Below are 16377 nucleotides of genomic sequence, written 5' to 3' on the forward strand. Positions count from 1 at the left end.
CCAGCCAATACTCTGCCAACCCCAGCCATACTCTACCATACCCAGCCATACTCTGCAATACTCTGTAATACCCAGCCATACTCAGCCAATATTACAGTGGGGGAGATGTCCATTACAGTAGGGGAGATGACGTGGATATTACAGTGGAGACTATATGGTGGTGGAATATTCACAGGTTTTTGCACATTCAATTACTATTTTCTGATCCGAGGAACGATCCGATCCATGAGTTTTTTGATCTGTTGCACCCCTCCTCATCAGTGCAGCCTATTAGTGCTCATCAGTGTCCATCAGTCCAGTCTATCAGTGCCCCTCAGTATTGCATATCAACGTCTCCTCATCAGTGCTGCCTATTAGTGCTCATCAGTGCTCCTTATCAATGCCACCTCATCAGTGTCTATCAGTGCCCCACAGTGTTGCATATCAGTGCCATCTCAAAGGTGTTGCATATCAGCTCCTCCTCCTCAGTGTCCATCAGTGCAGCATCATCAGCAAAGGATAAACATGACCTGTTTGCAAAACAGAAACTAAGAAAAACATCTTTTGTTTTCAAAATTTTTGGTCTTTTTCCATTTGTTTAGCAAAAAAAAAAAAAACAGTACTGATTATATATCACCAAAAGAAGGCTCTATTTGTGTGACAAAAATGTCATATGGGTACAGTGTAGCATGACTGCACAACTGTCATTCAAAGTGCAACTGCGCTGAAAATTGGCCTAGGCAGGAAGGGGGTAAAAGTGCCCAGTAGGCAAGTGGGTTACTAAATCTAAAAAAGATTTTTTATAGCATACGGCCATCTTAACCCCCTGATGCGGGCCGCACACATATATGGGCCCGCTCGGCAGGTGGGTCTTAACGCCGAAGGCCCACATATATGCTGCACTGGTAAAACAACTTACTGTGCTGAGAATGCACTCCCAGCATGGTAGCCTGAGGGTACCTGAAAGTTTCCTATGCACACAAGCAAGAGTTATCAAGAGGTTAAAGGGTGATGCCGCTTTTGTTGAGAAAAAAAAACATTCCCCTCTGGGTGATCTATGTCTGGGATTTTTAACAAACTTTGTTGTAGATTCCTACCTTTTGTTATTCTGAAGAAATAGCTGTTTGTTTTCTCTGTGTCCATGTACAGAGTGAATCTGTATGGGTGTGGCTTTATACTAATCGATCAGCTGCTGCACCTGCAGGCTTCTAATGAGGAAAGTGGCAGGGTCTATATCCCTTCAGATGTGATTTCCCTTTGAGAGTATCTCACGAAAGATGGCATTTTTGTTGCAGGGGATGCCAAAAATCTGACCTGCATCTTAGTGCAGACTTCTGGGAAAATCAGTGAGCTAATCACACAAGCAACAAATTACATGTCGGGGGTTATGTATACCATCTATGTACAGAACGCCTCCAGGTTGCCATATTGCATTCTATAGAAAATTACAGCAGCTGCAGATTGAAAAGAAAAGGTAATTTTAGATAATATTCAATTACAGTGCCTTGAAAAAAGTATTCATACGCCTTGGAATTTTCCACATTTTGTCAGGTTACAACCAAAAACGTAAATGTATTTTATTGGGATTTTATGTGATAGACCAACACAGAGTGGCACCAAATTGAGAAGTGGAAGGAAAATGGAAAGAGTATGGCACAACTGCAAACCTATCAAGACATGGCCGTCCACCTAAACTGACGCGCCGGGCAAGGAGAGCATTAATCAGAGAAGCAGCAAAGAGGCCCCATGGTAACTCTGGAGGAGCTGCAGAGATCCACAGCTCAGGTGGGAGAATCTCTCCACAGGACAACTATTAGTCGTTCTCTCCACAAATCTGATCTTTATGGAAGAGTGGCAAGAAGAAAGACATTGTTGAAAGAAAGTCATAAGAAGTCCCATTTGTAGTTTGTGAGAAGCCATGTGGGGGACACAGCAAACATGTGGAAGAAGGTGCTCTGGTCAGATTAGACCGAAATTGAACTTTTTGGCCTAAAAGCAAAACGCTATGGGTGGAGGAAAACTAACGCTGCAAATCACCCTGAACACACAATCCCCACTGTGAAACATGGCGGTGGCGGCATCATGTTGTGGGGATTCTTTTCTTCAGCAGGGACAGGGAAGCTGGTCAGAGTTGATGGGAAGATGGATGGAGCCAAATACAGGGAAATCTTAGAAGAAAACCTGTTAAAGACCTGAACCTGGGCCTCCGGTTCACCTTCCAGCAGGACAACAACCTTAAACATACAGCCAGAGCTACAATGGAATGGTTTAGATTAAAGCATATTCACGTGTTATGCCCTGTACACATGGTCGGACTTTCCGACGACAAAATCCGTCAGATTTTTTCAGATGGATTTTGGCCCAAACTTGTCTGGCATACACACGGTCGCACAAAGTTGTCGGAAAATCCGATCGTTCAGAACACGGTGACATAGAACACGTACCACGGCACTATAAACGGGCCAGTTGCCAATAGCTTTCATCTCGTAATTTATTCTGAGCATGCGTGGCACTTTGTCCGTCAGAATTGTCTACACACGATTGAAATTTAAATGATCGGATTTTGTTGTCAGAAAATTTTAGATCCAGCTTTCATATGATGTCCTCCAATTTAAACAGGGAATGCAGGCGATCGTTCCTTCGATGGCGGCGTGTCACGGAGACACCGCTCCCCACCGAGGGTGGTGAACAGCCATTGGGCATGGCTTTTTACCATGTGATCAGCTGTTATGAAGTCATGGCCGATCACAGGTGGTACCGCCCCACTTTGCATGGCGTATGCGCAGGATCGGGAGCGCGCTGAGCGTGCATGTTGGTGATGGCGTGTTCCCGTGAACACTGCTGGTCACCAACGCTGGTAAACAGCCATTGGCCGGCGGCTGTTTACCACGTGGCTGGCTGTGATCCTTTCACAGCCGATCACTAAATGTCAACAAACCGCGGTAACGAGATGTTACCGGGTTCTCCTCCTCGCACACCGATCATGTGTGAGGAGGAGATTGCAGTAAGATCTCGTTACCGCCTACAGTGTACACCAACACACACTGATTGCCCCCCCCAATAAAGAGGACCTGTCACCACCCATCAAAGTACCTGTCACAGTCCATCAGAGTATCCGAGTACCTATCACAGTCCATCAGAGTACCCGAGTACCTGTCACAGTCCATCTGAGTATCCGAGTACCTGTCACAGTCCATCAGAGTACCCGAGTACCTGTCACTGTCCATCCGAGTAGCTGTCACAGTCCATCAGAGTACCCGAGTAGCTGTCACAGTCCATCTGAGTATCCGAGTACCTATCACAGTCCAGCAGAATACCCGAGTACCTGTCACAGTCCATCAGAGTACCTGAGTACCTGTCACAGTCCATCCGAGTAGCTGTCACAGTCCATCAGAGTACCCGAGTAGCTGTCACAGTCCATCTGAGTATCCGAGTACCTATCGCAGTCCATCAGAATACCCGAGTACCTGTCACAGTCCATCAGAGTACCCGAGTACCTGTCGCAGTCCATCTGAGTATCCGAGTACCTATCGAAGTCGATCAGAGTACCCGAGTACCTATCGCAGTCCATCAGAGTACCCGAGTACCTATCACAGTCCATCAGAGTACCCGAGTACCTGTCACAGTCCATCTGAGTATCCGAGTACCTATCGCAGTCCATCAGAGTACCCCAGTACCTGTCACAGTCCATCAGAGTACCCAAGTACCTGTCACAGTCCATCAGAGTACCCGAGTACCTGTCGCAGTCCATCTGAGTATCCGAGTACCTGTCACAGTCCATCAGAGTACCCGAGTACTTATCGCAGCCCATCAGAGTACCCGAGTACCTATCGCAGTCCATCAGAGTACCCGAGTACCTGTCACAGTCCATCAGAGTACCCGAGTACCTGTCACAGTCCATCAGAGTACCCGAGTACCTGTCACAGTCCATCAGAGTACCGAGTACCTGTCACTGCCCTTCATAGTACCCAAATACCAGTCACCAGCCCATCAGAGTACCCGAGTACCTGTCACCATACCATCAGAGTACCTGAGTAAATGTAACAGTCCATCAGAGTACCCGAGTACCTATCACAGTCCATCAGAGTACCCGAGTACCTATCACAGTCCATCAGAGTACCCAAGTACCCGTCACAGTCCATCAGAGTACCCGAGTACCTGTCACAGTCCATATGAGTACAGAGTACCTGTCAATGCCCTTCATAGTACCCAAATACCAGTCACCAGCCCATCAGAGTACCCGAGTACCTGTCACCAGGCCATCAGAGTACCTGAGTACCTGTAACAGTCCATCAGAGTACCCGAGCACCTATCACATTCCATGAAATGTGAAAATTGGTCTGGGCAGGAAGGAGGTGTAAGTGCACTGTATTGAGGTGGATATAAATGTTTAGGTTGGCTTGGTCAGATGCAAGCAATTTTTCACTGAAAATTTGCGGTGATGGCTCCTAGCTTGGAAACCATAATGTGTACTAAGATTAGAATCCATATGACTTGTTTGGCAAATCATGCTGGGACTTGTAGTTCCTTGACACTTGGGCAGCTGCCAGTATTCGGTTTCCAGTACACACAGCAACACTATGAAATGGGACTGTGTGCTGTGGTATAAATACACAATGGGGAAGGGGTGAACCTACTTGCATGGTTGCTAGGTGTGTGTACCATGTAGATGGCCCCAAGTATCGGGTGTGCAGTGGTGTCAGAGCCGCTTCCATACACGGTCCGGGGGTGTGACGGATGTCAGATACCTTATCTGCCTCCAGCAGCCTTCTGTGCGGCCTCATCTGAAGGACACAGCGCAGATCTGGCCCGACACAGGAGATCTGGAGCCATTGATGGGCACTGAGCTGTGTGTTGCTATAATACAGTTTATAAAAGTTGGATGTGAGAAACTGCAATAAAATAATGAACAAAATAATAAAAAATAAAAATAAAACTCAGAGTGCATCAAACAATGGGGACATCAGTGAGTGGGGCGCTGGGGCACATATGACGTGTCATCACATGACATATCTAATGAAACGGAACTCCTTGGTCCTGTATGCAGGGGCATTGCTAGGTCTACAAAAGATCTGGGGCTAGAGCCCATAGCAGCGTAGTAAAGAAAGTCATACACTTGGGTGGGCATACACATCTATATACAGTAATATACGTGTGTGTGTGTATATATCCCCAGAGAGCCCCCCCTTAGATCAGGGTCCTCAGAGAACCCCCCTTACAGCAGGGTCCCCAGAGAGCCCCCCTTACATCAGGGTCCCCAGAGAGCCTCCCCCTTACAGCAGGGTCCCCAGAGAGCCCCCCTTAGATCAGGGTCCCCAGAGACCCCCCCTTACAGCCAGGTCCCCAGAGAGACCTCCTTACATAGGGGTCCCCAGAGAGACCCCCCTTACATCAGAGTCCCCAGAGAACCCCCCTTACAGCAGGGTCCCCAAAGGGCCCCTCTTACATTGGGGTCCCCAGAGAGACCCCCTTACTTCAGGGTCCTCAGAGAGCCCCCCTTACAGCAGGGTCCCCAGAGAGCCCTCCTTACATTGGGGTCCCCAGACAGAGAGACCCCCTTAGATTGGGGTCCACAGAGAGACCCCCCTTACATCAGGGTCCCGAGAAAGCCCCCTTACAGCAGGGTCCCCAGCGAGCCCCCCACTTACATCAGGGTTCCCAGAGAGCCCCCCTTGCATTAGGGTCCCCAGAGTGCCTTTCCCTTAAAATCAGGGTCCCCAGAGAGCCTCCCCCTTAAAATCAGGGTCCCCAGAGAGCCCCTCACTTACATCAGGGTCCCCAGAGAGCCTCCCCTCCCCTTGGGGACCCCTGCAGAGACTCCGGGCTATAGCCCCAAAAGCCACCCCCTAGCGACGCCACTGCCTGTATGGATGATTTAAAACAGGGATATGCAATTAGCGGACCTCCAGCTGTTGCAGAACTACAAGTCCCATGAGGCTTAGCGAGGCTCTGACAGCCACAAGCATGACACCCAGAGGCCGAGGCATGATGGGACTTGTAGTTCTGTAACAGCTGGAGGTCCACTAAATGCATATCCCTGATTTAAAGGGAAATTAACACTTCCCGTTCTCTGTTGGTCACACTAGAGGTGATTCCTGTAGACACTCATCTTTATATCCTCTCCATTGTCACTCCCCCTCCAACCCAGTGATGGCAAACCTTGGCACCCCAGATATTTTGGAACTACATTTCTCTTTTATGAAGTTTTGTTGATAGAAAAGTGAATACAACAAATAAGTGCTACAGTGTGATGGTTACATCAAACATAAAATAAGGAGGAGGAGCCCCACAAAGGGATGCCATATACGTGGTACAATATTCATGACTAGGCCATACAAGGATTTTAACCTTTTTTTCTCCTTCATACACTGTGTGCTCATTGCTGTGTGCTTTGGATCATTGCCATGTTGGAAGGTAAACCTTCTTCCCAACAGCTTTCTGGCAGAGGGCATCAGATTTTCCTCAAGAATTTGACAGTATTTTGCCCCATTTTTCCTCCCCCCCCCCCCCCCCGCCAATAACAAGATATTACCACCTCCATGCTTTACTGTAGGAATGGTGTTATTTGGATGGCGAACTGTATTGGATTTCTTGCAGACAGACATTGTTTGGCGTTGAGGCCAAATAATTCAATTTTAGTCTCATCTGACCAGAACACCTTTTTCAGGTGGCCTCAGATTCATCAAAGGTGTTAAAGGTGGTCAGATGAGACAAAATGGAACTATTTGGCCTCAACACCAAACAATATGTCTATATGTCTGGTGGAAATCCAATACAGCTCACCACCCAATAATACTTTCTCTCCGCCATGGTTTCCTATCACTGTCTTTGTCCCCCCCCCCCCCCCCCCCATGATCTGCTACCACAGTCCTTTCTCCAACTTCCTTGATCTGGTCCTATGGTCTCCTATCCCCCCGCCATGATCTGCTCCCACTGTCTCCTATCCCCCCACCATGATCTGCTCTCCCTGTCTCCTATCCCCCCACCATGATCTGCTTCCACTGTCCCCTAACCCCCCGCCATGATCTGCTCCCACTCTCTCCTATGCCCCCATCATGATCTGCTCCCACTGCTGTCTCCTATGCCCCCGCCATGATCTGCTCCCACTGTCTCCTATCCCCCCGCCATGATCTGCTCTCCCTGTCTCCTATCCCCCCACCATGATCTGCTTCCACTGTCCCCCTAACCCCCCACCATGATCTGCTCCCACTGTCTCCTATCCCCCCCGCCATGATCTGCTCCCACTGTCTCATATCCCCCACCATGATCTGCTCCCACTGTCTCCTATCCCCCCCCCCCCCCTCCATGATCTGCTCCCACTTTCTCCTTTCTCCCCTCCATGGTTTCCTACCACTCTCTCCTCTCTTCCTCCCATCATATTCTCTCTCCCTTCCATGGTCTGCTCCCACTGTCTCCTATCCCCCCACCATGATCTGCTCCCATTCTCTCCTACACCCCACCATGATCTTCTCCCACTGTCTCCTATCTCCCCCCACCTTGATCTGCTCCCACTGTCTCCTATCCCCTTGCCATTATTTGCTCCCACTGTCCCCTATCCCCCGCCATGATCTGCTCCCACTGTCTCCTATCCCCCCACCATGATCTGCAACCACTCTCTCCTATCCCCCCACCATGATCTGCTCCCACTGTCTCCTATCCCCCTGCCATGATCTGCTCCCACTGTCTCCTATCCCCCCGCCATGATCTGCTCCCACTGTCTCCTATCCCCCCACCATGATCTGCTCCCACTGTCTCCTATCCCGCCGCCATGATCTGCTCCCACTGTCTCCTATCCCCCCACCATGATCTGCTCCCACTGTCTTCTATCCCCACACCATGATCTGCTCCCACTGTCTCCTATCCCCCCACCATGATCTGCTCCCACTGTCTCCTATCTCCCCTGCCATGATCTGATCTCACTGTCTCCTATCCCCCCACTATGATCTGCTCCCACTGTCTCCTATCTCCCTGCCATGATCTGCTCCCACTGTCTCCTATCCCCCCGCCATGATATGCTCCCACTCTCTCCTATGCCCCCGCCATGATCGGCTCCCATTGTCTCCTATCCCTCGCCATGATCTGCTCCCACTGTTTCCTATCCCCCCGCCATGATCTGCTCCCACTGTCTCATATCCCCCACCATGATCTGCTTCCACTGTCTCCTATCCCCCCCCCCCACCATGATCTGCTCCCACTTTCTCCTTTCTCCCCTCCATGGTTTCCCACAACTCTCTCCCCTCCATGGTTTCCTACCACTTTCTCCTCTCTTCCTCCCATCATATTCTCTCTCCCTTCCATGGTCTGCTCCCACTGTCTCCTATCCCCCCCCCCCCCCGCCATGATCTGCTCCCACTGTCTCCTAGCCCCCCACCATGATCTTCTCCCACTGTCTCCTATCCATAACCATGATCTGCTCCCACTGTCTCCTATCCCCCCACCATGATCTGCTCCCACTGTCTCCTATCCCCCCACCATGATCTGCTTCCACTGTCTCTTATCCCCCCGCCATGATCTGCTCCCACTGTCTCCTATCCCCCTGCCATGATCTGCTCCCGCTGTCCCCTATATCCCCGCTATTATCTGCTCCCACTCTCTCCTATGCCCCCCCATGATCTGCTCCCACTGTCTCCTATTCCCCCGCCATGATCTACTCCCACTGTTTCCTATCCCCCCGCCATGATCTGCTCCCACTGTCTCCTATCCCCCTGCCATGATCTGCTCCCACTGTCTCCTATCCCCCCGCCATGATCTGCTCCCACTGTCTCCTATCCCCCCGCCATGATCTGCTCCCACTGTCTCCTATCCCCCACCATGATCTGATCCCACTGTTTCCTATCCCCCCACCATGATCTGCTCCCACTGTCTCCTATCTCCCCCGCCATGATCTGCTCCCACTGTCTCATATCCCCCACCATGATCTGCTCCCACTGTCTCCTATCCCCCCCCCGCCATGATCTGCTCCCACTTTCTCCTTTCTCCCCTCCATGGTTTCCTACAACTCTCTCCCCTCCATGGTTTCCTACCACTCTCTCCTCTCTTCCTCCCATTATATTCTCTCTCCCTTCCATGGTCTGCTCCCACTGTCTCCTATCCCCCCACCATGACCTGCTCCCACTGTCTCCTATCCCCCCACCATGATCTTCTCCCACTGTCTCCTATCCTCCCGCCATGATCTGCTCCCACTCTCTCCAAACCCCCCCCGTCATGATATGCTCCCACTGTTTCCTATCCCCCTGCCATGATCTGCTCCCACTGTCTCCTATCCCCCCACCATGATCTGCAACCACTCTCTCCTATCCCCCCACCATGATCTGCTCCCACTGTCTCCTATCCCCCTGCCATGATCTGCTCCCACTGTCTCCTATCCCCCCGCCATGATCTGCTCCCACTGTCTCCTATCCCCCCACCATGATCTGCTCCCACTGTCTCCTATCCCGCCACCATGATCTGCTCCCACTGTCTCCTATCCCCCCACCATGATCTGCTCCCACTGTCTTCTATCCCCCCACCATGATCTGCTCCCACTGTCTCCTATCCCCGCCATGATCTGCTCCCACTGTCTCCTATCCCCCCGCCATGATCTGCTCCCACTGTCTCCTATCCCCCCGCCATGATCTGCTCCCACTGTCTCCTATCCCCCCGCCATGATCTGCTCCCACTGTCTCCTATCCCCCCACCATGATCTGCTCCCACTGTCTCCTATCCCCGCCATGATCTGCTCCCACTGTCTCCTATCCCCCCGCCATGATCTGCTCCCACTGTTTCCTATCCCCCGCCATGATCTGCTCCCACTGTCTCCTATCCCCCCGCCATGATCTGCTCCCACTGTCTCCTATCCCCCCACCATGATCTGCTCCCACTGTTTCCTATCCCCCCACCATGATCTGCTCCCACTGTCTCCTATCCCCCCCGCCATGATCTGCTCCCACTGTCTCATATCCCCCACCATGATCTGCTCCCACTGTCTCCTATCCCCCCCCTCCATGATCTGCTCCCACTTTCTCCTTTCTCCCCTCCATGGTTTCCTACCACTCTCTCCTCTCTTCCTCCCATCATATTCTCTCTCCCTTCCATGGTCTGCTCCCACTGTCTCCTATCCCCCCACCATGATCTGCTCCCATTCTCTCCTATCCCCCCACCATGATCTTTTCCCACTGTCTCCTATCCCCCCCCACCTTGATCTGCTCCCACTGTCTCCTATCCCCTTGCCATTATTTGCTCCCACTGTCCCCTATCCCCCGCCATGATCTGCTCCCACTGTCTCCTATCCCCCCACCATGATCTGCAACCACTCTCTCCTATCCCCCCACCATGATCTGCTCCCACTGTCTCCTATCCCCCTGCCATGATCTGCTCCCACTGTCTCCTATCCCCCCGCCATGATCTGCTCCCACTGTCTCCTATCCCCCCACCATGATCTGCTCCCACTGTCTCCTATCCCGCCGCCATGATCTGCTCCCACTGTCTCCTATCCCCCCACCATGATCTGCTCCCACTGTCTTCTATCCCCCCACCATGATCTGCTCCCACTGTCTCCTATCCCCCCACCATGATCTGCTCCCACTGTCTCCTATCTCCCCTGCCATGATCTGATCTCACTGTCTCCTATCCCCCCACTATGATCTGCTCCCACTGTCTCCTATCCCCCCACTATGATCTGCTCCCACTGTCTCCTATCTCCCTGCCATGATCTGCTCCCACTGTCTCCTATCCCCCCGCCATGATATGCTCCCACTCTCTCCTATGCCCCCGCCATGATCGGCTCCCATTGTCTCCTATCCCTCGCCATGATCTGCTCCCACTGTTTCCTATCCCCCCGCCATGATCTGCTCCCACTGTCTCATATCCCCCACCATGATCTGCTTCCACTGTCTCCTATCCCCCCCCCCCACCATGATCTGCTCCCACTTTCTCCTTTCTCCCCTCCATGGTTTCCCACAACTCTCTCCCCTCCATGGTTTCCTACCACTTTCTCCTCTCTTCCTCCCATCATATTCTCTCTCCCTTCCATGGTCTGCTCCCACTGTCTCCTATCCCCCCCCCACCCCCGCCATGATCTGCTCCCACTGTCTCCTAGCCCCCCACCATGATCTGCTCCCACTGTCTCCTATCCCCCCGCCATGATCTGCTCCCACTGTCTCCTATCCCCCCACCATGATCTGCTCCCACTGTCTCCTATCCCCCCACCATGATCTGCTTCCACTGTCTCTTATCCCCCCGCCATGATCTGCTCCCACTGTCTCCTATCCCCCTGCCATGATCTGCTCCCGCTGTCCCCTATATCCCCGCTATTATCTGCTCCCACTCTCTCCTATGCCCCCCCATGATCTGCTCCCACTGTCTCCTATTCCCCCGCCATGATCTACTCCCACTGTTTCCTATCCCCCCGCCATGATCTGCTCCCACTGTCTCCTATCCCCCTGCCATGATCTGCTCCCACTGTCTCCTATCCCACCCCCCCATGATCTGCTCCCACTGTCTCCTATCCCCCCGCCATGATCTGCTCCCACTGTCTCCTATCCCCCACCATGATCTGATCCCACTGTTTCCTATCCCCCCACCATGATCTGCTCCCACTGTCTCCTATCTCCCCCGCCATGATCTGCTCCCACTGTCTCATATCCCCCACCATGATCTGCTCCCACTGTCTCCTATCCCCCCCCCCCCACCATGATCTGCTCCCACTTTCTCCTTTCTCCCCTCCATGGTTTCCTACAACTCTCTCCCCTCCATGGTTTCCTACCACTCTCTCCTCTCTTCCTCCCATCATATTCTCTCTCCCTTCCATGGTCTGCTCCCACTGTCTCCTATCCCCCCACCATGATCTGCTCCCACTGTCTCCTATCCCCCCACCATGATCTTCTCCCACTTTCTCCTATCCTCCCGCCATGATCTGCTCCCACTCTCTCCAAACCCCCCCCCCCCCCGTCATGATATGCTCCCACTGTTTCCTATCCCCCTGCCATGATCTACTCCCACTGTCCTCTATCCCCCCACCATGATCTGCTCCCACTTTCTCCTCTCTCCCCTCCATCGTTTCCTACAACTCTCTCCCCTCCATGGTTTCCTACAACTCTGTTCCCTCCATGGTTTCCTACAACTTTCTCCTCTCTGCCTCCCATCATATTCTCTCTCCCTTCCATGGTCTGCTTCCACAGTCCCCTCTCTACCTCCCATGGTGTTGCCCCATATGCTGCACTCTTGTCCCCCATCTTCTCCCTGCCCCAGCCCTGTGAACAGTCTCCAATGCAGAGACTGCTCTGCTCCATTCTTCATCTGATCTGTCCTGCTTTTCCCCTCTGTCCATAATACAATCCTGCCAACCCTCTGATCTTGGGGCCCTGGGGCTGCAACTCTCAGTCCCCAGGCCCCCCATTAATATTGCTGCTGTGATATGGAGAATCCTGGACCACACCCAGCATCCCCTATTAAAGTGTTCACATATCTACCTGTATGTAATAAAGTTCTGAGGAGCAATCAGTGATAACACTTTGTGAGTGTTGACATTGTGTTGTACAGATTCCAGTTGACGACCAGCACTGTGACCTCTGCCCACACCGGGTGTGTACAGTCACCATTTCCACAAATCAATAGATATCAGATATGGATGAATTCCAGGTCTACTTCACCCCCTTGCGTGGAGTTAGTGGGCGGAGCTTCTCATCTAGAATTGTGTATCTATGGGAAGATCCCACTTACAGCCAGCAGAACCCCTTACCTGCACTGACATCATCAGATGTGTAGATATCCGGTGACGTCTGTTCTGACACACCTGACGTGATAAAAGAAGGCAACGTCTGTGCTGAACTACTGTCTTATCTCTGCCACTATGAACTGTACAGGTAATCGTGTCAATGCTCTCTGACTCACTGGCTCAGAACAAGGAATACAGGCCGGGTCTGACTTTCCTAATCTGCGTGTGTGTACCAGGTCAGCCACTCAAAGAACTGAAGCCAGGAGATGAATATGGCAGCCAGGCAACTAGCAATTTCAGGAGGTCTGCACTGGTTCAGCTTTCAGTAATAGCTGTGACTGTAATATCTTTTTGCAAATTTCAACCATCATTTACCCGTCACCCTGAGAGGGGTGCAGTGGCACTTCCCAACAAAGTGTATTCCTGACTGATGGTCTACAGAGTCCAGGAGGGTCATCAACACTGAGCCGAACCTGAGGGGGACACTGGACCACCTGTCATCATCACATGAGGTCACATGACACCCAACCCTCGGGTAAAGGTTCTAAGGTCAAATTAAACTACAGGTAAAGGATTAATTAGTTGACTTGACACCTGGCCCTCATGTAATAGATTTATAAGGTCACATGACACTTGTCCCTCATGTAATGGGTCTATAAGGTCAGGTGACCCCTGGCCATCAAATATTGGTTCTATGAGGTCAGATGACACATGACCCTTAGATATGGGTTCTATTAGTTCACATGACACCCAACTCTCAGATAGGGGTTCTATGAGGTCACCCGACCCTCAGATAGGGGATCTAAGAGGTCACATGACACCCAACTCTTAGATAGGGGTTATTTGAGGTCATAAGACATCCAACCCTCAGATAGGGGTTCTATGAGGTCACATGATGCCCACTTCTCAGATACCGGTTCTATTCAGTCATATGATGTCCAGCTCTCGGATACCGGTTCTATGAGGTCACATGACAACTGCCTCTTAAGTAACAGATGGATGAGCGCTCATGACACCCGACCCTCAGATAGCATTTCTATGAGGTCCCATGACACCCACCCCTCAGACAACTGATTATTGAGGTCACATGACACCTGGCCCTCATCTAATGGGTCTAAAGGGTCACATGACACTTGGCCATCAAATATCGTTTCTATGAGGTCACATGACACCTGGCCCTCAGGCAACTGATTATTGAGGTCACATGACACCGGGCCCTCAGGCAACTGATTATTGAGGTCACATGACACCTGGCCCTCATGTTATGGGTCTATAGGGTCACATGACACCTGACCATCAAATAGTATTTCTATGAGGTCACATGACACCTGGCCATCAAATATTGGTTCTATGAGGTCAAATGACGCCTGCTCCATAGATAGGGGTTCTCTGAGGTCATAAGGCACCCAACTCTAAGATATCAGTTCTATGAGATCACATGACATCCCCCTCAATAAATGGATTAATGAGGTCATCTGACTACTGGCTCTACGGTAACTGTTGAGGTCAAACGACAGCCACCGTTTAAATAACGGATGAGGTCAAATGACTCCCGACCCTTAGCAGTTCTATGAAATCACATGACACATGAGCCCAAATAACAGATGGATGATGTCACATGACACCTGAGCCTCCGACTGCAGTTCTGTGAGGTCACATGACACCCAACCATCAGGCAACTGATTAATGAGGTCACATGACACATAGCTCTCAAGCAACGGTCCTATGATGCCACATGCCCCTTAATTAATAGACGGGTGACATCACATGACACCTGACTTTCAGATAGCGGTTCTATGAGGCCACATCACCCACCCCTAAAGTAATAGATGGATGAGGTCACATGACACCTGACCTTCGGAATACAGCCCTTTGAGGTCACAGTATTTTCTTATCCTGGGGTAAAAAAAAATCCATGAGGTCACATGAATATGGTTCCACAAAGTCACATGAAACCCAACTCTTAGATAACAGTTCTGTGATGTCACATGACCCCTATGCCAAAGTTTTCATCAGGTCACATGACCCCTGACCCTCAGATTATAAGGGGTCACATAACACCCAGCCCTCTGGTAGAAGGTTGTCATCATATCCGGTGTCCTGTCAAATAGTGTCATCTGTCAGATAGTGTCCGCTGTGTACTGCGTATGCACAGTACACATGATAAGCAGATTCCGAAAGGATCCGAAGATGAACGGCGCCTGTGCCGTGAGTCAAGGTTCAAGCCCCACCATCCAAGTGGACATAAGTTAGAATAAATAAAGAGCAGAAGCATGGCGAGCGAAGCTAGCCCACCAGGGGACCTCTAACTATGTGCAACCCTAGTCCACTTGGATGGTGGGTCTTGCACCTGGACTCACGGCGAAAGCGCCATTCATCTTCTGAGATTTTCCTAATCTCCTTGTGCTCCGTATTGTGCAAGCGCTGCACCTGCGCAGTAAACAGCGGTCACTATTCGGCAGGTGGACATTTTTGGACAGAACACCGGCCTTATAATCATTTTCTTATTAATAGCATGGCAAACCACTCCCATCAGTACCAGCCAGGGCTCTCTGAGGTCACATGACTGGCATTGTGCCACCCACCCAATCACATTCCTCCCGTCAATGTACAGGCAGGGATATCTCCACACACCCCTTCCCGGAACACCGACGATCGTCATATCCCTATTCCACAAACATGTGCCTCCCGCCCGCCGGGTTAGCCCAGGTCACGTGACCCGAACCTCGCAGGCCGATGTTGACATTACGGCTCATTTCCCGTCCGGCCCCGCCCACCGTTCAAGGTTACTAGAGTTCGAACACGTGCGCCTTGATGTGTTGGTGACGTCACCTCGGTCGCTCCCTGCTACACCCCTCCCCTCTCGGGCCACGATTGGGCGCCCGATGTGGTTTCGGTCTCGGCCCCGCCCTCCTGACGTTGCGGCCTGCGATTGGCGGAGGCGGCGGCGCTGAGTTCCGGTATGGGGGCGGCTGGGCGTGGCGGCTCTGACAGGAGCGGAGACGGGACGAAGATGCCTCGGTGTAACACGGTGGAGGGCCCCGGGGGCCACGGCAACTACAAGGCGGTCATGAACGGCGTCTGCAAGAGCGAGCATGGCGGGCTGAAGAACGGATACGTGAGGAGCGGGGCCCCGCCCGAGGAGAAGGTGAGACCGGGACCCCTCTCCCCGGGGCTGTACGCTCCGCCCCTCCCCCCATACAACTTTATCACCAACATATATATGTTTACATACATCACCCCTCCCCCATACAAGTATGTATGTATGTATATCATACATACATACATGTATTTCCCCTCCCCCATACAAGTATATAACTATTCCCCTATATATATATATATATATATATATATATATATATATATATATATATATACGCACACGTCACTTAAACACCTCCCATCCCCATATATACATATAATGGGTATGAACTCCCCTCCCCCAGTGTGTCCTGTATACCTTTTACACGGGTTATCATCCCCCCTTCAGTCTATTATAAATTCTGCTAGACTAATAATACACCTCACCAATCTGTGAGTAGCCACCCACAACATTTATATATTTATATATATATATATATATATATATATATATATATATATATATACATACATACATACACTCTCTCTCTCTCTATCATCTCACCATACCTTCATCTCAATATATATCTATATACCTCACGGTACACCCCAGTTATATGCTT

At 51.1% G+C, this 16377-nt stretch overlaps 1 protein-coding gene across 1 annotated transcript in view; it reads left to right on the forward strand.

The window, feature by feature from the left end:
- Window positions 1–15621: 15621 nt before the first annotated feature.
- The window catches only part of SPTLC2 (serine palmitoyltransferase long chain base subunit 2), a 74051-nt gene continuing 73295 nt past the window's right edge, over window positions 15622–16377 (forward strand). Inside the window, exon 1 of the mRNA XM_077463594.1 lies at window positions 15622–15821. Coding sequence (XP_077319720.1) covers window positions 15636–15821 — 186 coding nt within the window. The 5' untranslated portion in view covers window positions 15622–15635. The remainder of the gene's footprint in view (window positions 15822–16377) is intronic.

This window comes from Lithobates pipiens, unplaced genomic scaffold, assembly GCF_037356315.1.
Source record: "Lithobates pipiens isolate NorthernLeopardFrog02 unplaced genomic scaffold, aLitPip1_a1.2 Scaffold_30, whole genome shotgun sequence".
Lineage (NCBI taxonomy): Eukaryota > Metazoa > Chordata > Amphibia > Anura > Ranidae > Lithobates > Lithobates pipiens.